General features: G+C 37.3%; 1 protein-coding gene across 7 annotated transcripts in view; it reads right to left on the bottom strand.

The window, feature by feature from the left end:
- Positions 1 to 20754, bottom strand: part of LOC126480890 (cellular tumor antigen p53-like) — a 146300-nt gene extending 125546 nt beyond the window's left edge. Inside the window, exons 1-2 of one of the 7 annotated variants that reach the window (XM_050104282.1) lie at positions 20612 to 20754; positions 12211 to 12306 (exon numbers count right to left, since the gene is read on the bottom strand). In XM_050104282.1, the coding sequence (XP_049960239.1) occupies positions 12211 to 12251 (41 nt within the window). In that variant the 5' untranslated portion in view covers positions 12252 to 12306; positions 20612 to 20754. Of the gene's footprint in view, positions 1 to 12210; positions 12307 to 13092; positions 13242 to 13312; positions 13529 to 20611 lie in introns of those variants that run through there. The other 6 variants (XM_050104280.1, XM_050104283.1, XM_050104284.1 and 3 more) reach the window with 6 other exon arrangements.
- Between the last annotated feature and the right edge of the window lie 3142 nt (positions 20755 to 23896).

Here is a 23896-nt window from a genome sequence, read left to right as displayed (position 1 = left end):
CCCCAACACCTCCCTCCAATACTAAATTTGTGATTCCATGATGCCTCAATTTGTCCTATCAAGCAATTCCTTCTTTTGGTCAACGTGTGCCACAAATTTCTTGTCTCCCCAATTATATTCAGTACCTCCGCATTAGTTATATGATCTACCCGTCTAATCTTCAATTCTCTTTTTGTCTACGCTGTTTACCATCTGTGTTTCACTTCCATGCATGGCTTCACTCCAGGCAAATACTTTCAGAAGAGAATTCTTAACACTTAAATCTATAATCAATGTTAACGAATTTATCTTTTTCAGAAATGCTTTTCTTGTTTTCTTGCCATTGTCAGTCTACATTTTATATGCTCTCTACTACTACAGTTATTCTGCTGCCCAAACAGCAAAACTCATTTACCAATTTAATTGTCTCATTTCTTAATCTAATTCCATCAGCATCATCTGATTTAATTCGACTACATTCCATTATCCTTGTTTTACTTTGGCTTATAATCATCTTATATCGTTCTTTCAAGACAGTGTCCATTCCATTCAACTGCCCTTCAAAGTCCTGCACTGTCTCTGACATAATTACAATGACAACACAAACTTCAAAGTTTTTGTTTGTTATCCCTGAACCTTAATTCCTACTCTAAATTTTTCTTCTGTTTCCTTTACTGCTTGTTCAATGTACAAACTGAATATCTTCGGAGGGGTGTGGGGGGTGGGGGGTGGGGGGGTGGGGGGGGGGGGTGTGTCTAGGCTACAACACTGCCTCATTTCCTTCTCAACCAATGCTCCCCTTTCATGCCCCTCAATTCGTGTAGCTGCTGCCTGGTTTCTGTAAAAGTTGTAAATAGCTTTTCACTCCCTGTATTTTACTCCCACTACCTAAAGAATTTCAAAGAGAGTATTCCAGCCAACACTGTCAAAAGCTTTTTCAAAGTCTACATCCACGATAAGTCATAGGGTCAGTATTGCCTTGCGTGTTTCTACATTTCTCCGGAATCCAAAATGATCTTCCCCGAGGTTGGCTTCTATCAGTTTTTCCATTCTTCTGAAAATAATTCGTGTTAGTATTTTGCAACCATGATTTATTAAATTGATAGTTCTGTAATTTTCACATCTGTCAGCAAGCACCCCCCACCCCCTTTTTTTAATGATTACATTCTTCATGAAGTCAGTGTGTGTTTCGCCTGACTCATACATCTTGCACACCAGATGGAAGAGTTTTTTCATGGCTGGCCCTCCCAAGACTATCAATAGTTCTGATGGAATGTCATCTACTCTTGAGGCCTTATTTCAACTTAGATCTTTCAGATTTCTGTCACATTCTCCTCACAGTATCACTTCTCCCATCTGATCTTCAACTATGTCCACTTCACTTTCTATCATGCTGCCTTCAAGTTTATCTCCCTTGTATAGATCCTCTATATACTCCTTACACCTTTCACCTTCCCCTTCTTTGCTTAGAACTGGTTTTCCATCTGGCACTTGATACTCATACTGCTGCTCCTCTTTTCCCCAAATGTCTCTTTAATTTTAATGTAGCGGTATCTATCTTTCCACTAGTGAAATGTGCTTCTAAATCCTTGCAGTTGTCCCCTAGCCATTCTTGCTTAGTCATTTTGCTCTTCCTGTCACTCTCATTTTTTTAGATGTTTATATTCGCTTTTGCCCATTTCATTTGCTGCATTTTTATATTTTCTCCTTTCATCAGTTAAATTCAATATCCCTTGTGTTATCCAAGGATTTTTACTCTGCCTTGTCTTTTTAACCATTTGACCCTCTGCTGCCTTCACTATTTCATCTCAAAGCTATCCATTTCTACTGTATTCCTTTCCTATGTTTCAGTCAACTGTTGCTTAACACTCCCTCTCAAACTCTCAGCAACCTCTGGTTCTTTCAACTTATCCGGGCCCATCTCCTTAATTTTCAACCTTTTTCCAATTTCTTCAGCTTTAATCTATGGTTCATAACCAATAAATTGGGGTCAGAGTCCACATATGCCCCTGGAAAACCTTCTTTTATGATTGCTGAATCAAGTGTTAGTGATGATTAAATTGTGCTCTGTGCAAAATTCTACCAAGCAGCTTCCTCTTCCATTCTTTTGTCCAAGTCCGTATTCACCAACAATTTTTCCAACTATCAAATTCCAGTGACCGATCGCAATCAAATTTTACCTCATTTAACTATCTGAATAACTTCTTTTACCGCCTCATACATTTCTTCAATCTCTTCATCATCTTTGGAGCTAGTTGGCATATAAACTTATATTACTGTAGTAGGCATGGCTTCATGTCTATCTTGGCTATGATAATGCATTCACTATGCTGTTTGTAGTAGCTTACCCATGTTCCTATTTTCTTATTCCTTATTAAACCCACTCCTACATTACCTGTGCTTGATTTTGTATTTATAGCCCTGTAGTCACCTGAAAAGAAATCCTGTTCCTTCTGCCACCGAACTTCACTAATTCACATTATATCTAACTTCAACCTATCCATTTCCCTTTTAAAATTTTATAACCTACCTGTCCAATTAAGGAATCTAACATTCCATGCTTCGATCTGTAGAATGCCAGTTTCGTTTCTCCTGATGACAAGGACCTCCTGGGTAATCCCCGCCCAGAAACAGAGCTGTTTTACAGAAGAGGAAGCCATCATCATTTAACCGTACAGTAGACACACATGCCCTTGGGAAGAATTACAGCTGTAGTTTCCCTTGCTTTCAGCCATTCACAGGACAAGCACAGCAAGGTCATTTTGGTTGATGTTACAAGACCAGATCAGTCAACTATCCGGACTGGTGCCCCTGAAACTACTGAAAAGGCTGCTGCCCCTCTTCAGGAACCACACATATGTCTGGCCTCTCAACAGATACCCTTCCATTGTCATTGCATGGCTATCTGTATCACTAAGGCACACAAGCCACCCCACCGACGGCAAGGTCCACGGCTCACGAGGGGGAACTAATGGTAACCATACATAGTAACTATGTGTGCCCAACACTCCCAGTAACTGAAGTTTACGTCATAGACATAACTGAAAGTAAAGAAAAGCCTATATGTTTTAGGCACAACAAGAAGTAAAGGAAAGCCTGTAAAGGAAGAGATGACACTACATACAATAATAAATGCTGTCCATCAAAAGCTGTAATTGTGCCACATCTAAAGTTAGAAGCACTCTTAGGGCTGCATTGCTATGTGACCATAAAGCATTTCTTGATTTCAATGCAAATAGAGTATGGTGGAAATGTACACTATATGGTATCTTTTGAGAATAATTCAGACACCTGTATATAGGAATAGCAAAGGATGGCACATATTCATCTGGTGGCTAAAGCTAATGTTGTTGTAGTGGTGGTGGTAATAGTAATAGTAATAGTAGTAGTAGTAGTAGTAGTAGTAGTAATAGTAGAGATCAGATTATGGTTATGGAAGAATCAGTACAATTCACAAAGTCTCAGGAATTACAAAACATACTATCCACATATAAAAAGTATATTAAGATAAACAAAGGGTAATTAGCAAGTATGTGTGTATATTTAAGATAATGGATGAGAAGCTTTTCTTTTACAAACTATATCCTATACCAATGAGTTTTAAATGTGGCAGTTCAAGAAGATACAATGTATTACTGACAAAGGTTCTATTGAATGCAGCTTAAATGTATACGATAATCCTTTGTTGGTGGTGGAAATACACGCAGGAGGTGTTTCAATTGGTGAGTGTGAGTGAGTACAGAAGAATTGTTGTCCAAGCCTGAGGAAGCCACTTCTGTTTTAGTTCTATGGACTTAACACAGGTTACAGGTAGGTACACTTCACAAAGAATATAGAGCATACACAGCCTTTTTAATTTGAAGAAAAATCTGATCAATTTTATGTAGCCCTAGTATTTTTTGGTTTTAATATATTTGTGGTGGTTTTTATCCACGCTCCAGACAACTCCTTAAATGGTGACCTAGTACAAGAAATAATTACAGAAGTAGCCAAACTGCTACTCATTTCCAAGACCAGGGAGGGCACTGCGCATTATTTAATATAACTGAACTGAAAAATGATTACGGAAGAAAGGAAGAACAACAAAACTAGCAAAGTCTCATTTTGGCAGGGATGAGCTGAAATCTCTAGGACATATGGTGTGATTAAGGGTATACAACTTGACCCAGAAAAGATTCAAGCTATAAAAGGCTGCCTAGAACCACTAAATTTGGCTAAGAGAAGCAAGGTAAGCCACGGAAGAGAACGGTTCATAAAAATGCTGAAATCACCACGAGAAGGGAGATGAAGAGTTATCAACTATCATTACGAGTATATCGATACGTCAGACAAAACATATGTAATACTCTAATGCACGAGTAAGTTCGAAGCATTATGGAATGTTTCCTGGTTGTAAACTAAGGGTCAATATATGAATATTTCTGGAACAATGCTTTCAGTCATTTAGTAGCACAATGGATCTGAGAAAGCTTTATAGCTGCCAGCATAGAAGCTGAGGAAGAGAGAGAGCCCACGTACGAAGAAGAGGCACAGTTTACCTGCACCTTCAAACAAGGAGCAGCAGTACATTATTTAAAACCAATGGTGATGGTACTTTTAATTCAATCATACATACATTTCAGACAAGGTAACGCCTTACTGTGTGGGAGAGTGAAGCAGCTCAGATGTGATAACGGTACTCTCATCTCTATTTTCAATCTTTGTTGTGGCGGCAAATTAATCAGTTAGTTAGATTCATGTTCCATGGATCATTTGCACAATAAACAGCAATAACGTGGAACAAGTCACGTTATATTCACATCACAAATTAATTAATAAATATGTCAATCTGTTGATCCTTACAAGTTTCTTTTTAACATAAAGATGTGAGTTAGAAATTCCTACCCACCACCTTTTACACATTAAAATAATAGAAATTATTCTACAAAATGGGAGGGGTTATCAAAGAGAAACTTTTTCAGTTTGTTTTCAAATTTCATTTTGCTATCTGTCAGATATGCTATATCAATGGGTAAGTGATCAAAAATTTTGGCTGCAGCATTTTTGAGCTGAAGGACAACCTTAAGGGGCTCCAGAAAGCCCTATCATTCCAATGTTAAAATAGCACTCATTAATTACACGTTTTCTCAGAAATTATTTGAGCTAGGAGTCCAAATTTTTACAGGTTATTTACTGGAGTATTGGATACAACTTAACAAGGTTTTTTTTTAAAAATACAAATTTAGTTGGTAGAGATTAATTTTTTTGTTGTAATGAAAATCCACTACTTTTTGTGCCTTTTTGTTTACAAATTCAACAACATGCAGGTTTTTGGAGAAAGGCTGTGTTAAGTTATGCAGAAGGGACTGTAACATTTCCTGAAAATTTGAAGCAAGTTGGTTTGGTAGATCCTGACAATACATGTAATTTGTATGAAAAAATAAAACTTTTGGGAATAGAACGACAAAGTTTGATTTACGTTTTTAATACATTCCAGGTCCATAGGATGGATTATCTTCATCTTCTGCAAGCTCCTCTTCCAGCTTTCTCTTTGTCCTCCTCCTGTTTAGTCTGGCTTGTATTTCTAGGCTTTTACAGCCCTGCCAGCAGCCCTAAGGCATTCCCCGTCTAAAGCAAGCATCATTCATACCATGTGGAAGCCTATTTTCATTCCCATATTTCGAAAGACTTGGCACCTTGCAATGTTGCCATCATAAAAAGCAACAACATCATCATACACACCAAAGTTAAGTGTTCGTATTCCAACAAACACAGTCTTGGGGATTCCTGACCATATAACACTATTTACACTTTTGTTGGTGTTTTGAGTTTTTCCATAAATACACTTTTTCAACAGTTCAGGTGCTGCTAAGTCTCAGAAAATAGGTTTTATCACTTCCATTACCGCATCAGGCAGACTATATTTATGAGTGTACACTTCACCAGCTGGCAATCTCTTGTTGTACTTACACCAACTGCTTTCTCCTTTGGAACACAAGTAATGATGGAGACTTTCATTGTTTGAAAAAAAAAAAAGAAGGAGCCCAAATACACTTCTTCATTTCATCTAAGCTGTGTGTGTTTTGGCTAATAGTCATTCCATAATAGGTCTATATTTTGTCACTTACACTGTCAATTAACCTTCCCTTCCCATACAACCTTTACCATCACCGAGTTTTGGCTTTTTGTACGAAGCTTTTAGTCACCGAAATCTTGGTCCCATTCGTTTCTGTATGTGGCCAGTACACTCAAATTTCCACATTACAACATCACCACCATAGGGCACCAGTCCTTCAATATGTTTGAAACTTTTAGAATCACTGTCACAAAGGTAACTCACATATCGCACTTTATCACATGCAACAGAATGCTGAAATATACTAGCAACACCCGACACTTCCATTCCACCACTATTGTCACCTTCATTAGCTGTACAATTATTTTCATGTATACCTCATTTTTTTGTGGACACTGTAATTTTTAGATATTACTGCTACATCTAAAACTTATACATACTGGAGGCAGATACTTCACCACGAAGAGATTTGTGTTCCCATTTATGCCAGGCACCATCGAATGCTGCAATCAAGTCTCTATTACAACTGTTTTCTATTACTGTCCCTTCCACAGCTTCCTTCATAGATCATATTTCAGACACTATAAATCTATTATAATTCGGGATTTGGAAGATTCACCATGTCACAGAAAACTGTACCTGCAGTAGTACCCTCACTAATTGTATGCAAGGCGTATCATCATCATCATCCAGTTCAAGTTTCCTGGGTAATGCTAATGAGCATCTTCCACTTTGTCCTGTCCAGATACACCTGTTCATGGAGAACATCATCCACTGCCCATCCTCTGGTCACTAGATCGGCCTTGATCAAGTCTATCCATCGGGTTCGAGGTCTTCCTTGAGATCTTTTCCCGTCCACATGTCTTTCCAAATTTATTTTGGCTGTTTTAGTTATAAAAAACAAATCTAACGTGTTCATAGATTTCGCTATCATTTTCTTCATTTGGAATTACAGCAACACTGTTTCAAAAGATGGTCATGTATGAACACTTACCATACTGTAGATCCATTTCACTGGAAAGTCCTACGTGATTTTTTATGGAGTGTTCCAGACCTACTTCACTACACTGAATACATCTTGCACAGTTTGCAAAAATTCCAATTCGCCCACACTTTTCATTAACTGAACCAAGCTTCTTCTGCTAAGTACTTTCTTTCTCATTTTTAATGCAATGGGCAGCAATGTTAGGCTCACAAACCTGGTTATCGTATTTATTGTTTACAGTAATAATACCTATCTTTGGCTTTCCAACATTTCTTTTTTTCTTAAAAATCTTCAGAGCATTTAAAGGCACTTTTACGTTTACCCATGATTATCTTTCGATAAAACACAATCTTCAACGAACAGAATTCATTGCGAATATTTTCAGGGTTAAAAAGAGTAAATAAACACGCAACATGTGACAATCGAGCAAGCAATATATATATCAAACTATCACGGGTTAGCCACAACACTTATTTTGAAACACTTTTTTTGTCTCTCATCACTAAAATGTACATGATGAGCATGTAGATTCACAAGTACAACATTTGACAGCAGTTTAACAGCACCACAGTGGATCACGTCCATGCAGAACATATTTTAAAAATATTGTCGTCTTCTGAACTGAATAAATTATATATCAATTGAAAGGGGAAAGTCTGTAGATTTTTAAAATGCAAAAAAGTAAAAATTGAACATTTCATTATTTTGAACGTTTCCTGAGCCCCTTAATGTGGAGTAAATAATGTATCTTCCCTTCTGGTATTGTAATAATGTACATCATTGTCCCTTTTGAATAGCAGAGTATTATTTACAACTAATTTCATCAGGAGATAAATGTACTGTGAAGCAGTAATCATCCATGCCCAACTCCTAACACTTAATACCTACAAGATCATAATAGACAAGCACCTCATGTCCCCCTTACATCATGTTTATGAACATTGAAGCCTTTCATTCTCAGAGATGAGATTCCCACAGAACAATATTCCACAAGACATTATTGAATTAAATTATGTCAACTTACTGATATCTCCCCCCGATTTGCAATGATTCTAAGTGCAAAAGTGGCTGAACTAGGTTGTTTTAGGAGTTTCTAGTTTAACAATCATGTAAATTCCTGTGTGGAGCGACATGTAAAATAAGGGAAAGGAATTCACTCACCTACAGTGGATCAATGAATGGAACACAGAAACATGTAACAGAAAACAGCAATCACACCAGATTTCAAGCAATTGCTCTTTTTCTAGCCGAAGTACACACTTTCACATACACAACCACACAAAAACCCAGATGTTCCCTCCTGTAACCACAGCAAGATTTAGTATTGAAAGCCTACATCTCTCCTAAGCTGCTGCCATTGCCTCACCGTACTTTTTCCCTTCTCTCCATGCCACTCCCACTACTCCTCATACACTGCCTTCTCCCACCACTCTCTCTCTCTCTCTCTCTCTCTCTCTCTCTCTCTCTCTCTCTCTCTCTCTCTCTCCCCCCCCTCCATCCACTACTGTCCCCTTTCTCTTTCCTCCCACTCACCACTCCCCTCCCCTCCATCTTCCTACATCTCTTTTTGCTATTTTTCTCCTGTTGTGTGGCCACACAGTTATTTCTCCAAAGATTTGGTTCTTTCCCACTTCCACCTCACTGTGTCCTTCCCTACTCCCTCTCAACTCCATTGGCTCAGCCAACTACCTTTTCCAGTTTAAATTCCAATCAATATGGATGCCTAAAAATTTTGAAGTTTCCACCCTATTTATTATTTCCCCACTACGTGTTACACTTATCAGAGTAGCACCTAGAATTGAATATGTTGTATCTTTTTAAAATTGAGTGAGAGAGCACTCACAGAAAACCAGTCAATGATACTTTTAAGAACACTGTTTACTATTTATTGTACGTATGCTTGGACTGATTACAATACTTGCGTCATGTGCAAAAAGAGCTAAATCTGCTTGTGGTATATTATACGGAAGATTGTGCAAAATTTGGTGAACGAATGAGTAAAAGGCATTCGCAATAGAGCACCTCTTCTGGAATCCAAAGTGTGATCTACTGAGGGTATTATTGTTGCTCAGGTGGGATTGTAGAAAACATCAACTTCTCCAAAATTTTGGAAAATTATGTGAGGTGTGAAACAGGTCAGTAGTCATTGACATCTTTCCTGTCACCTTTATTATAGAGCAGTTTAACAATGGCAGATTTTAATCTCTCTGCAAAAATACCTTGAGTTAGTGATTCGTTACATTGGGCTTGTTATGTGGCAACAAATCCTTAGTAATCTGTCAGAAACATTATCAAATCCCAATTAGCTTTTATTTTTGAGAGAATATATAATTTTCTTGATTTCATAATCAGAAGTTGGCGATACATTCATATGACTGAATTTTATGAAAGTTTCTTTTTCAACACACTGCTCTTTTCCTCTTGAACTATTTGCCCTATACCTTCCTTCATATTTAAGGCACGGTTATTAAACACATTTGCTACCTGTGACTCACTGTTTATAATCCTCTCATTTACTTCAATTGTGATGTTATCCAATTATGAGACGTTGTCCTGTGTCTCATTTCACTACATTCCGTATAGCCTAAGTCTGTTGTCAGGATTACTGGTTTCTGACATATCTGTAGGTTTGCTCTGGTTCTAGCTCTGTCGTTGCCAATAATTGCTCTATGTCTGATAGTTCTCATTATCACTACATGTAAACCTTGCTTTGTGATTCCTTCAGTTACTCCTAATTTTGGGCATAATCCACCAGACAACAATTTCTCCACTTTGGATTAACATTTCTTTATGAATAACTAAAACCACAATGTAAATTAAGAAATAATGTATAACATTACAGAGAAATCACTGACATGCCTACTGATGGAAATTACATACATAAATCACATATCAAATATAAAAAAATACTCAGGAGGGGGAAGAGGACTGATTTAAGCCTTACTGACACTATCTATCAACAAAACTCTGCAAGCCACATGACTTCATAATCGCGTAACATAGTTACTTATAGGTGATAAAGAAATGTTTATTTTATTCTTAAATATTCTCCTAGTTACCGCAAAATAATTTTAAATGCTCTTTGAAGACTCTTTCAGTCTGAACATGCCAACAGCTAAATGGCAAATATCAATAACCAATTCAGTTTGGCACTTATATAAAACTGAAAATGGGTAACTGAACTTATTGGAACATTAGAGGATATCTGTGATGTACAGAAGGAAAAATGACAGTAAAAAGGTTCTAGTTCAATACCTTATTGGAATTAAGGTAATTTACAGGGTACAAGTTTGTCATTACATCAGCTGAACATGATTTGGTTTGAAGGTAGAGGGGAGACAAAACAGTTGTTTTGTTGAATGGAATATCCCAGCATTCATACACTGGATGCGATTTTGGGAAATGAGAGAAATTGTAAGGCTGGATGACCAGTCACTGCAGTACTGTGGTGATTATTAACTACACTACACCACACCACTTCCAGTAGGACTATTCATACCACCAAACTAGCCCCCATGGTGCTGTACCTTTTTCTTTTTTCTTTTCTTTTCTTTTCCTTCCAAACACTATCCCACATTTGCAAATGATTTTGCTATACCTTCTGAAAATGCGACATCTGCAGCAACGGAAATTTGAAAATGCACTGAAATGTCTGAAAACAGATATTCGCCAAAATAGAGAAGGTTAAAAATGTTAAATATTTTGAGGGCAAAATCCCATAAGCTGATTTGGAAAAAGCTACTATAGAAGAAAGGATACATAAAATCAAAGGGCATAATATGCTATAACTAAAGAAACACTTTTACGAAACAGCCATCAAAAATACAAAAATAATGCATTACAATACAGTACTGAAGCCAGAATACCTAACATCAAACCATAATTTAGACAACTCGAAATACTGGAAAGTTGAAACACTACGAAAATGTTTGGATCACAAAAAAATTATGGAAGGTAGGAAAGTAACAAATTTATTCAAACACAGAAAACATATCAGAAGTAATAAAAAAGGAAAAGAGGTATTTTTGGACTTTTGTTTCAAATAGAAAATAACAGATTACCGTAACCAAAAAGATCTTCCATTATTTGTGGGATACAACATCAACAAGAAGTTGGAGTAAAGGAGATTACACACACACACACACACACACACACACACACACACACATTCTGTAACTTACCAAACGAAAGCGTTGGTACGTTGATAGGGACGGGAGCGGAAAGACTTGCCTTAGGGGGAAAAAGGGACAGGTATTCATCCGCACAAATACAGACACAAGCGTGCGTGTGTGTGTGTGTGTGTGTGTGTGTGTGTGTGTGTGTGTGTGTGTGTGTGTGTGTTGGGGGGGGGGGGGGGGGGCTTGCAAGAGAGTGTATACCTGTCCCTTTTTCCCCTTAAGGTAAGTCTTTCCGCTCCTGGGATTGGAATGATTCTTTACCCTCTCCCTTAAAACCCACATCCTTTCGTCTTTCCCTCTCCTTCCCTGATGATGCAACCATGGGTTGTGAAAGCTTGAAATATGTGTGTGTGTGTGTGTGTGTGTGTGTGCGCGTTTGTTATTGTCTCTATCAACGTACCAACGCTTTCGTTTGGTAAGTTACAGAATCTTTGTTTTTAAATATATTCATCCCATGTGGAATGTTTCCCTCTATATATAGCCGAAGAAAGAAGTGACATAGATGTGTTTGAGGAAAAGTATTGGATGTGGGAGGATTCCAATCACAGCCACACATTGGGATCGAACACTTCCGTTGACCTACATAGCTCAACAGCAGCTCCCGATCCCATAATTAGGATCAAACACTTCCCTTGACCTGAAACATCATAGTGAATGGATGAAAGAGTAGTGGAAGAAAAGGAAAGAACAACAAACAAGGAATTGAAATTGGCAGATTTTTCCTTCTTCTTCTTGGATGGGCTAACCCATCCAAGAAGAAGAACAATGCATATCTTAAAGCGATGATGAAACAAACTAGTACCTCAAAGTGAGGCATTACAATGAATGTTTAACAGTTTGCTTCAAAATTTCACCATTCAAAGGTAGACATAATTTATATATAGGCCCTAAGTTCTCTCACACACAATAAATAATCAGAAAAACTTAACAAAAATCAGGGATAATAGGCTACATATTTTGAAACCAACACACAAATTTCTTGTAATAAGGAAAAACACTTTACTAATACTCACTTAATCAATTCATGTGGACCCAATGATTGCTCTGTCATCATTCAGAGGTGTGGTACACTGACAGAGAAATTAAAACCATTTAGGCCCTGGTATGTCCTGCAACACATTAACAGTACACCTCACAACAGATAAATTACCATAAAAAATATGACAAAATATTCATTTAAAATGTTAATATCTCTATTTATGGTGCTGCTGAGTGTGTATATTAGGACATGCACAGGAAAGATTTCAATGCATTGTTCCTTAATTTTTTTAAAATTATTACTGACTCCCTCTTACTCTGACAAGTGTTACCTGCAACAAGTGATTGTGTGTGTGTGTGGGTGTGTGTGTGTGTAAGAGAAAGACTGAACAAACAGTTAAGTAGAAAACACTTCATGTATGGCGTAAAAAACACACTTCATGTAAAAGGTCAGCACATTGTCATATTTCCTGTGAGAGTGTAGTATAGGAAAAATGTAAAACAGGGTATTTCCACATCAATGCCAGATGACTCAATTAGGCTATGACCCACGGAACACGCAGACAACTAATATAACGATTACATTGATTTTATGGCGAAAGTGTCAAAAACTCTAGTCTTTACCCTGTTTACGGAGGTACAAACAACCGTTACATCAAAACCGTACATTAGTTTGTTACAGAATAAAAAACAAACCTATAACAAAGAGGTCAGTTGTTAAAAACTCAATATCTTAAACGAAATAATAAGATGACATTATATCCGTTAAATCAATGGCATAAAGTGTTGAGCTTCCATACTACAAAAACAGCATTACATTAATTTTTCACAGTAGCCATTCCTCATACATGATGTAAACGTGAAACTTCTGTCGCTGCACCAGTAGTAAACAAATGTCTACACCAGTATTTCCCTACCAACGCATCGTTGATGAATCCAACAGTCCCGTTTGAAGATTGGAAACACTTGAGTTGACACGTTCTGCACAATATTATTTGGCAGCGATTTGCTCGAAACATCACCAACACAGTACTTCAAATGTACTACTTTGTTAAGAAAGCAAACTCGAACAAGAAGCTACATCATACGCTAAGTTAACAGATCATTTGATAAATACACCACGGAATCACTACACACCTACCAATAACAAACACCTTCGATTGACAGCCTGACAGGTTTCATAAATACACCACGGAATCACTACACACCTACCAACAACAAACACCTTCGACTGACAGTCTGTCAGGCATCCGGATCTTGACAGGGCGCTTGAGTTCCCTGATTGGCTGTTGCTTTGATGGAACCCGACAGGCGTCTAAAGCTAGCGAAATGAGGGTTGCTCAACTACCGGACCTACCGACAGATGGCTCTAGCGCGTGCCGGCCAAAGATCAAATCATTGAGTGTCCGCCATATCTGAATTTGGCGAAAAACGAAGTGTCAAAACACGGATGAAAATGTTTTTCGTTCTGCGCCCTGATAAGTCTTTTAGATTGGATGTTCTAGATATCCACACATCAACATAATGAAGTGGGGTCAACAGAAACATCCGATCTCACGAGTCGGCTTTGACCCGTGACGTAAGGGTGTTGTGGTGTGTGACGTCATTACGGCGCGGAGTTTTGTCGCTACTCGTTATGTCTAATAAATCAATATTGTTTTTTTCTTTTTTTTTATTTGTTTCTTTTTTTTATCTTTTGATTGACCTACACATTGATCTGTAGCGTAGCCCTGAATACGAGGTTAGGTTGGGAGTTTTTTTTTTGGCGGGGGGGGGGGGGGGGGGTCAGGGGGGGGGTGCAGCCCCCCCCCCCTGCCTGGCCTTGAGTACCACTTGTTTATTAGTATCTTTGTTTGCTATCAAACAGTGACAGTTCTGCTATGAAATTCCTAAATTCGAGTGTGTTTTGGAAGTTTAACAAGCTGACCTATAAATTGTTTACTATTAATTTTATGAGTGCTTTACTTATTTGCCCGTTTTAAAATACTATTTAAGATTCAATGGAGCTCAACAAATTACCTTGGTTGCCAAAGCTTTTAACTACAGGTATAATTCGGAAAATCAAGTGTGGAAAATAGTGAAGACGTGTCTTGAAAAAAAGTTGACATCGTTTGCTTAGGCGTATCTTTACTGACAACAGAAATTACAACTGAACTATTAAAGTATTACTTAGTTATAAACGGAAAAACTGTTATTTTTCTTTATCTGAAGTGATGCATTACCGATCTCCATATATGCTGACACTGTAATTGCAACATTCACTTACGAATTTGGCTCTCTCTTTGATCAGAAATTTAAATACCATGATTTTATTAACGCCTGTATATGTCACAATGTATTTTAACTGAGTGATAAGGTAGAAGCACCAGTTTTTGACAGTGCTGCAGTCTTTGATACGAGACAAGAAATACATTTAAATGAGACAAACACAAAGGCCAACGTTAAGGCTCCTCTTAAATGCATAACTTGTATCATTTGGAAGTTAAGTGTAGTAATAATATTATATTGGACTGATCCATGATGATGTAGGAAGTGAAGGAACTTGTTGAAAATAACATTGATCACAGCTGTTAATTTTAAGGTTGGGGTGTCGTAAAACTGTAATTTTCCAGTCTGACACCCAAATAATGATTGGTACCATGGTTTTATTTTAAAATTGAATTCAAAACATGTCAGTGAGCAAAATTAATTACACTATGAATTACAACCATGGAATTTTATTTCTGTGAATCTGGGTTCCAGTCTTTGACATGGTGTCAATCAGTGGAATGACTGGTTGTCATGATATGGCCCAAGCAAAAAACAAACCTGAAAGCGAAAGCTGTAGAAGCTGGCCACGCAGGCACCCCAATGGCTGCTACAATCTGTGTTAGACAAGGGTGACATTATATTGCAAATTTAGTGTAAAAAGTTCCATATTGTCTGAATTTGTCCTATACTGACAGGACATTCTAGTCCAGTCAATTTTCTTATCTGCAAAAGTACACTAGCCAATACCAGTGATACAAAGGTAGTGCCAAATTACAAACTATCCAGTAACAACAGAAGTATTGCTGGACAATGTACAGTAAATAATATGTAATAACCTGAGACATTCAGAATTGGTTTGAAAAAATAGAACAGCATTTGGAAAGAGAGTTAACATTTTGAAAATAACAAATGACACAAGTAGAGTTTTCAGTTCTTATGAAAGCTCGCTTACTTTTTCTTTTTTTTTCTTCTTCCTCTCTCTTCTCCATTCTCAAGGGAAAAATGTGATAAAATAAAAGTGCAAGAAAGTTGTGTACAACGGAAATGATGAAAAAGAAAATCTCACTATGCTTTTAACAGCATATGCTGCTGTAAAGCTTGCTCCTCCTAAGAACATGATTTTCTCCCATCTCTCTCTCTCTCTCCCCCCCTCCCTCCCTCCTTCTCCCCCTCCTCCATGTGAAGAGTATTCCTGTAATAATAGCTAATAGCATACCAAGAACATGAGGGTGTCACAGTGGAGATTTGTTTTCTGGTACAGACATCTGATACAACTATTCCACAGCAAAACTTACTTTCAACAGGTGTGGTAGCAGTGCATTCCCATAGGATAATAGAATATTATGTCCTCCAGGAATCACATTGGGTGCACCACTTACAGCATAAACTGTACAGCAACTACAATGTTTTGTGAGCAAGTAATGCCAGTCAGTATCTTTAATTTTAACATAAGTCTTGACTCCCTTAATTACCTGCTTATACATGTGCTTGTACTACAGGTTATTGGTAAAGCAAATACTTATTGAATAGGTCTTCACACTTTCAATATTTAGCAGAAATTCTGAAAAAAGTAAATTCTTTTATTACTGTATCACCTCTATGGTGAATTAAGAGGTAGGCTACTGACTGGTTTCGTTGAACATTTAATAGAAGCCTTCTTTTTACCTGCTATTGATAAAGAGCCATTCCAGGTTCGGTACATTACAATCTCTCGCATTTTTCATGAGGTTTGTTATTCTGTACACTAATATTTCTTCTTCTAAATGGCAAATATTGCATTCAGACATTGTCGGTATTAAAGGTAATTCATGAAATAAATTATATTTAAACAAGAAAATTAAAGGTTCCACATGACACATGAAAAGTACGTTGTTACACACATGTATGTACAGATTCCAAAATGTCTGTGAATTTGAGTTACAAACTTTTTTAAATAGAAATATGAAGATCACAATACTTTGGGTCTGCAATAACTCAAATGTAAAATACTTCAGTTCCCTATGGGAAACTTTGTTCTTTATGTGACTCATGCAACTGCTTTCGCTCTTAATGGAAAACTAAATGGTTTATGTTAAAGTTAACTTGCAAAAACTGTAACCATTGTTACATAATTTCTGTGAAGTAAGATTCCTTAATGTTAATTCCTTCCTTTGTCATTGTAACTTGATAATTTCAGTTCCATATGGGACATGACCTAAAAAATGAAATGCTTTTGTTACTATGACCAAACAAAATCTTTTTAACATGTAGTACACAGTTCAAATCAGCAAAATGTGTAACTGTATAATTAAGGTAAATGTTGATGAAAATTAGGCATGTAACATGAGTACTGAAATTTCCTAATCCGCAACTTGTGGTCGTTTGGTAGCATTCTCGCTTCCCGCGCCCGAGTTCGGTCCCCAGCGGGGTCAGGGATTTTCTCTGCCTCGTGATGACTGGGTGTTGTGTGATGTCCTTAGGTTAGTTAGGCTTAAGTAGTTGTAAGTTCTAGGGGACTAATGACCATAGATGTCAAGTCCCATAGTGCTCAGAGCCATTTGAACCATTTTTTGAAATTTCCTAGATTTCCAAGTGTAACTGTAATCACTGTATTCAGTACTTTGTAGTGCTAGAAAGATAATTCTATATGATTATTTGCATTCTCTTCCCCTCCCCCCTCCCTCAACACAGGAAAATATAATAGAAAGACCTCCTAGCAAAATAAAGACAAAATTAAGAAAATTAGGTTTTGCCTGAATCAGGCCCCGTTATTCTAGAATGGTTCTAAAGTAATAAGAATGCTTACGATCAATCAGAACATTGTGTTCATTCTAAAAAGTATTAAAACAAGAATTAAGAGAGTAACAATTTTATTGCTCTTACTGTTTGAAACATAAGGCCATTGCATACTCCATTAGATCACACCCATTCTGTGATTAAACTGTTTTCTTAAAGTGAAAAATTCAAGTTAACATAGTTATTGAGGGAAATATTTTCTCACACTGAAAGCTAACTGTCAAATAAGTCTCAAAACTTTTTTTCATTAATTTCACACAAATCACCTGTTTTTAATGCAAGTGCATATTTTGTAACACCTAACATCTTAAAATAAGCTTATATAATAAATAATTCTAATTTTGTTACAATATCTACACAGGATGTAAAGAGTTAATTTTACTTCTATGTGATTCATCGTTTGAAGTTCATCATTATACAACAACAAATCTATGGACAAAATAGTTTTAAAAAATCTGTCAAAATGTCACACCCATCTGCATGAAATGTCCCAATACATAATCTTTTCCAATTTGAGCACTATACATGGTTAAACAATATGAGTTTATTTAACTTCTGCCTTATACTTGATTTGTTGTTTAAAATTTTCTCAGCGGGCTTTTTTTCCCATATGTTTTTAAGCATGTGCAGGAGTACAGGGATGCAATCTTACAAACAAGTTGAGTCTGAAGTAAATCCTCAATCCCAATTTCATAATGGTAATCATGAGCAGGAGCAGGAAATGGCTAATCAACAAATTTAATTTTAACACAATGCAAAATCTTGGCCTGTATATATTTCTGACGCATATCCCCAGCAATCACAAACATCTGAAACGGTTTCTGAGGATTCTACAACAGAGTACACGCAGTCACTTGTTTTAAACAGTTTTCCCTAGTTAACAAAATTTACAAATGCATTTTTATTGGCCATATTGGGAAAAGCATAGAGATAAATACATTCTAATGCAGATTTAATATTTCTTGCATGGAGCAGCAATGGAACACCAATGATTTTTAAGCTTTTGATATAATTTTCAGTGTCTGAAAATACCAAGCCAATAAGATTTGTTGTCAAGTCTCAGGGGGGCTCTTATACCCTTTACCTAATGGATTTCTGGAGTTCAGAATATCAGAAATCCTATCAATATAATACAAAAATTCTACTGTTGCTTCACTTCCTTTAAAATTCAGATCACCAACCCTCCTCAAAAACTCTATACTATCGGCCATGCTAGAACTCAAAAGTCTGTGCAGCTAATGAAACATTCATTTTTCTAATTACACTTCTTTATGTTGTCCTGAGAGTTTGTTGGCAAATGTCATACCTTCTTCTTGTTGTACCTTGTTCAATTGCTCAATGAAATGCCATCTAATAATGCCAGTTGGAGACTCAATAGCAGATACTTCTGCTAGAGCATTTCTGGCAAACTTAATCATATGACACATGTCCAAGATACACTAAACATTGTATTTTTCCACAGGATGAGGAAAGTAGCTTTTAAATTCACCCTTGGAAAAATTTAAAGTACAGTCAAGTGAACGTAAAGTGCTTATATTTACCTTACAGCCATCACATGTAACACACCAAACCCTAATGCCAGAACTATGCAGCCTCTCTAAAGCAGATTTTATCAGTGTGGCCTGATTATTTGCCTTTACACCATTGATAAAGAAATATGCAATCAGGCATTTAAATTTGCCTTTAATAGAGACAAGCATGAAAACCAGAACCTCAGATGGCTCTATTACTTCTTTTACTGAGGCACTTCCCCACCAAAGTCTAAAAAACCTGTGTACTGTTTAGTTCCTTGGTACCAAACTACTTGCTTCCTAATTGCCATACTGTCTACAATTAGACATGAATCGCTGAACTGGTCCCTTACAATGTGCTTGAAAACATCTTTTAAGAAGCCAGGTTCACAGTCTACACTTGCCACCCATTTTGAAATCAATGATGTATGGGGCAGAGGCATTAATTTTTTCAGGTATTCATATGCTGCTGGTGAATAAAAGTACACAGTCATTGCAAACATTTTCACATTTGTTGTGTATCTATTACCCTTTGATAAGACAGAGTTGTTCACTAAATTGCACACTAATTCCACTTGTGTTCCTTTCTGATGATTGAGGAAGTTATGTAACTTCTCAGGAAGATGCCCCTTCTCCTTCAATGAACTTATGATGTCAGCCACGGAAAACACTTTCTTCTTCGAAGTTTTTCACGGACGCACTTCAGTTTACGTTTTATTTCGTGCGCAATGTCTGAGAAAAAAAAATTCAAGTTTCGGTCGCCTTGTCTTCAATTTCTACTTTCGACTGTATACCGCAATCAATTACTGAAGAACCAACTGCACTCTAAATAAGGAAATAATTTCGTTATATACGATTGAAATAATTCAAGGCTTGATGAAAAAATATTATAAGAAAACGTTGGGGGTGTGAAAACATCCTTATACTAACGTTTTCGACACAATTCGCAGCTTCTGAATTGGATAAGTGGGACATGCTTTCCACGGAAGAATTCTCATTGACAACATTCTCCACGCAATCAGTAGCGTCTGCAATCGGCAAATCGAGCACGGATTCCATGACAGAACGCTAAAAACAAAAATATGGACCTGTATTACAACATTGCTTAGACCTATGTACCGTACGAAATAAATTCACAAAAGTAAAAAGCGCACACACAGCAAGGAAAGTAATTAGCTACCTCAAATGTAGAATCATCGTTGTCACTCAAAATCCTAACAACATGTCGTCGTGGCTGTTTATTTGGTGCATCAAATGTGTCGGAAACTGATGGCACTGCTTCGGGTTTGAAACGTTTCTTCCACGTTCCAGGGCTCACTACGTAATCATCTTGTCGGAAACGGTTTCCGCAAAGAAAACTGCAAGACGTAGGATTAAAATCTTTCCGCTTCACGGAAGTAATCCATGTCTTTAGTAGCTCTGGGTGCTTTAGAGGAAACCTGTTCAAAAACATTGAATTAGCAAACGCACTAAGTCTGTATTTTTATCGTATTGTATCGGTAGTCGCATTACCTGTGAAATGTTAAGTCACTCTCCTTACTCCATCGTTTCGTACAATTGAAAGCGTAACAAGAAATCACCATTTCGATAATCCGTAATTCCTTATACACCGTACAGACCGAGAGAAACTTCTTGCCAAATTCGAATATGGCGGGCAATACAGACGACAGTAATAAGCTGGTAGAGCCATCTATCGGTAGGTCCGGTAGTTGAGCATCCCTCATTTCGCTAGCTTTAGACGCCTGTTGGAACCCGTCTCCAAGAACTGAACCCACCAACTAGACAATGGTCTATACATGAGCCAAACTTGAACACCGCCAGTTGTGTACTCAGAGGCTTTGAAGTGTATTTTCCTTACTTGTACACAGAATCAGATGTACAAAATAAATAAAAAATTAACCCTAAATCTGTGGTAGAAAAGTGCTGCCATCTCCCGGCCGTTCGAACGATATAGGCGCTGGCGCAGGTGGTGCAGTTTGGCGGATTAAGTATTTGCAGCCGGATACGATCAGGTGAAACATTGAATACGGCGCCATCATGGTTCAGTTGTTACTATGCTGTTATAGGAGCTTCTTCCATCACTGGACACGCCGGCAAAGGAAATAAACCCATCTAAAATCAGGTGGAAAAAAATCTCATTGAAAGGGAAAGCTGCAGGCCAAAATCTGCAAAGCGGAAAACAAAAATAAGAAAACAAAGCGATGAAGAAATTCAGGACGTAGAGTAGAAATTATAGCGGGCAAGGAAGATCCTATAAGAAGACAACAGTGACGTAACAGACTTAGGCCGGTATTACACTATTAAATTTCTTTGTCCAAAATCTTTGTCAAAGATATTTGATAGTGTAATAGGGACTTTGTCAAATGTCGTCCAATATTTGATCAAATCTAGGGCGTCGCTGTATATTTGATCAAAGAAACCGCTTGTCTTCTGTTCACTCATCACTGCAATGTGACATGTTTCCACATGGAGCGCTAGCATCGCTGCAGCGTTCTGTTGTCTGTAGTGTTTTTATAACCATTGCCGGTAAATACAATTGGTGTGTGCCGACAACTACAAAATTAATAGAGATGTCTGAAGCTGATGAGGCGCTTTACAGCGTGAGGCACCCTGAATACAAAAATAGATTAAGAAGATTGGAGACCTAACCTAACCTAACATAACCCTCTCCTGTAGCAAGGAATCGAAGTGTTACAGTGAGCCTGTCTTCTGCAGATGTAGCAGTTCTTAAGTGAATATTGTGCTTTGTGATATGAGGATACACTTCATTGAGCACATACAGAAACGTATGCTCATCCATTCTTAAGTAATTGGCGTACGACTTGACATCTGACACTGTAAGCTCACGTAACAAGTTTTGTTGAATGCTTTTATCATGTCGTCATAAAACCCACGGCTTCACCCAGATTAGATTAGTTTTTCGTTCCATAGATCCGTGCTGAGGAGATCCTCGTGGATGTGGAACATGTCGATTTTTTTGAGCTGAAATAACAATACTAATAGTATGAATAAATACAATACATCATTTGTTTCTATTAAAAATTTTGCCAATGGAGTAGAAGGAGTTGGCCAGTAGTAAGTCTTTCAGGCTCCTTTTAAACTGATCTTTATTTTTAACTAAATTATTAATGTTTCCTGGCAAATTATTGAAGATGAGTGTTCCTGAGTAGTGGACACCCCTTTTTGAACTAAAGTAAGTGCTTTTAAGTCCTTGTGCAGATCATTTTTGTTCCTGGTATTGTATGTATGAACTGAGTTGTTTGTTGGAAAAAGAGATATATTATTTACGACAAATTTCATTAAGAAGTAAATATACTGAGAGGCAGTAGTTAGTATACCCAGTTCATTGAAGAGGTTTCTGCAGGAGGTCCGTGAATTTACTCCACAAATAATACGTGTTACACGCTTTTGGACCTTGAAAACTTTTGTTTGACTGCAAGATTTACCCCAAAATATTATCCCATATGACATTATGGAATGAAAGTATGCAAGCTTTTTCATTTTTATGTTGCCTATGTCTGCTAACACTCGAATTGCAAATACAGATTTGTTAAGGCCTTTCTGCAGTTCTGTGGTGTGCTCCTCCCAACTGAATTTATTATCTAGCTGTAATCCCAGGACTTTTAAGACTGTCAACCTCGTATGTATGGTTCCATTTTCCCCCCCCCCCCCACTTCTTTTCCGGATGTGCACACAATGCAATTGGAGTACGTAGAACTGCTGCGGTTAATAACGAGTTGTTGTCAGCCATCTTGAACTTCGAGGAAAAATTTGATGACAGTGTAATACCCAACGAGTTAAAATTTCATAGAGTGGCTATAGGTCCGCCATGTTTGAAGCAAATTGAAGTTCTGGCCGCCATGTTTTCTTTAGTCAAGGCATTCGTCTGCTGTGTCCCGCCCCCTTGTAACTGCGTTTGACCTACTTGAAATAGCCCATACTAGCTATATTTTTTCTAAAACAAGCAATAGACAGCGGTGATTTCAGTGTACACTGACAGCAAAAAGGGATGTTTTTGTCGAAATATGGCTAAACTTTTCGATGTAGATAACACTACAAGACAACTCAAATAAGTCTGTCCATCCACTATAATGTTACTTGTTGCCCATAAATTAATGCAATTAGAGCAGGTACCACCAGAATATTAAGGTGAAACTTCTAAACATGCTGTGGTTAACTATTCGAAACAGTAACGGGCGCAGAAATGCGATATTTTTGTCGCTATTTCAAAGTAAACAGTCAAAGCCTCAAAAACCAGTACACTGTGAACGAGAATTTATTTGGAATATGTGTTACAAGTAGTTAACACAACCATAGTAATTCAATAACAAAGTCGAAGCGATCTTGGGTGGGGTAATTTCACAAATTTTCGTAAGTAGCTGTATGCCTTGGCAGAATAAAAGTGTAGGGTCAGGGCAAATTTCCTTATTTGCTGAGAATAATGGCATACTTTAGCACTGCACTGAAGTTCCAATAGCTCCTTCAACAAACCAACTGCGTGTTCACTGTTCAACATATCAGAAACTGAACTACATAGCCTTCTTCTCAAGCCAGCAACTAAAGTCTGTAACTGCACTATTCTTCTTTTGTGTCGTACACTAAGTTGCTTCATTTGCTTTATCCGCTTCTTTAGTCGCACATTCTCTGCTTGTACTCTGTTATATTGTGTTTTCAACTTCTTAGGGCTTGGTAGACAGTAATTGTGGTCAGCAGAAACAGATGTGGGTCCGACAGGCACTGAAAGAATGTTGTTACATCATAAGTTTATAACAGAGTTACACCATAAGACTATAATAGAAAGTATGTAATTCAAAGTAATAAGAACACGGAGTAAAATTAAATTATTGACTTACTTTGTGCTAATGATGTCACTGTAATAGCACTATCTTGCAAATTGTCGAAAGATCGCTTTCTGGGTTGTGGTCGTAATACTTTATCTTGCTTTTGTAAATGTGGTGGAAAGTTAAAGATAGTAGGTACTGGTTTTGACAAAAGGCGCCTCTGGACATTTGTGTGGTACATATATTTCTCTTCAAAATGAGCTGAACAGAGGTAACTGGCTGTAGTAGGAAACCAGTTTTCTCGCTTCATATTTATAGCCCATCTTTTTGTAATTTCCTTATTTTTTAAAGGAAATCTGTAATCAACGATAAATAAATTACTTCCTGCATTTGTCTTAAGCATA

This window comes from Schistocerca serialis, chromosome 5 (assembly GCF_023864345.2).
Source record: "Schistocerca serialis cubense isolate TAMUIC-IGC-003099 chromosome 5, iqSchSeri2.2, whole genome shotgun sequence".
Classification (NCBI taxonomy): domain Eukaryota; kingdom Metazoa; phylum Arthropoda; class Insecta; order Orthoptera; family Acrididae; genus Schistocerca; species Schistocerca serialis.
This window is presented reverse-complemented; position numbering and strand designations above follow the sequence as displayed.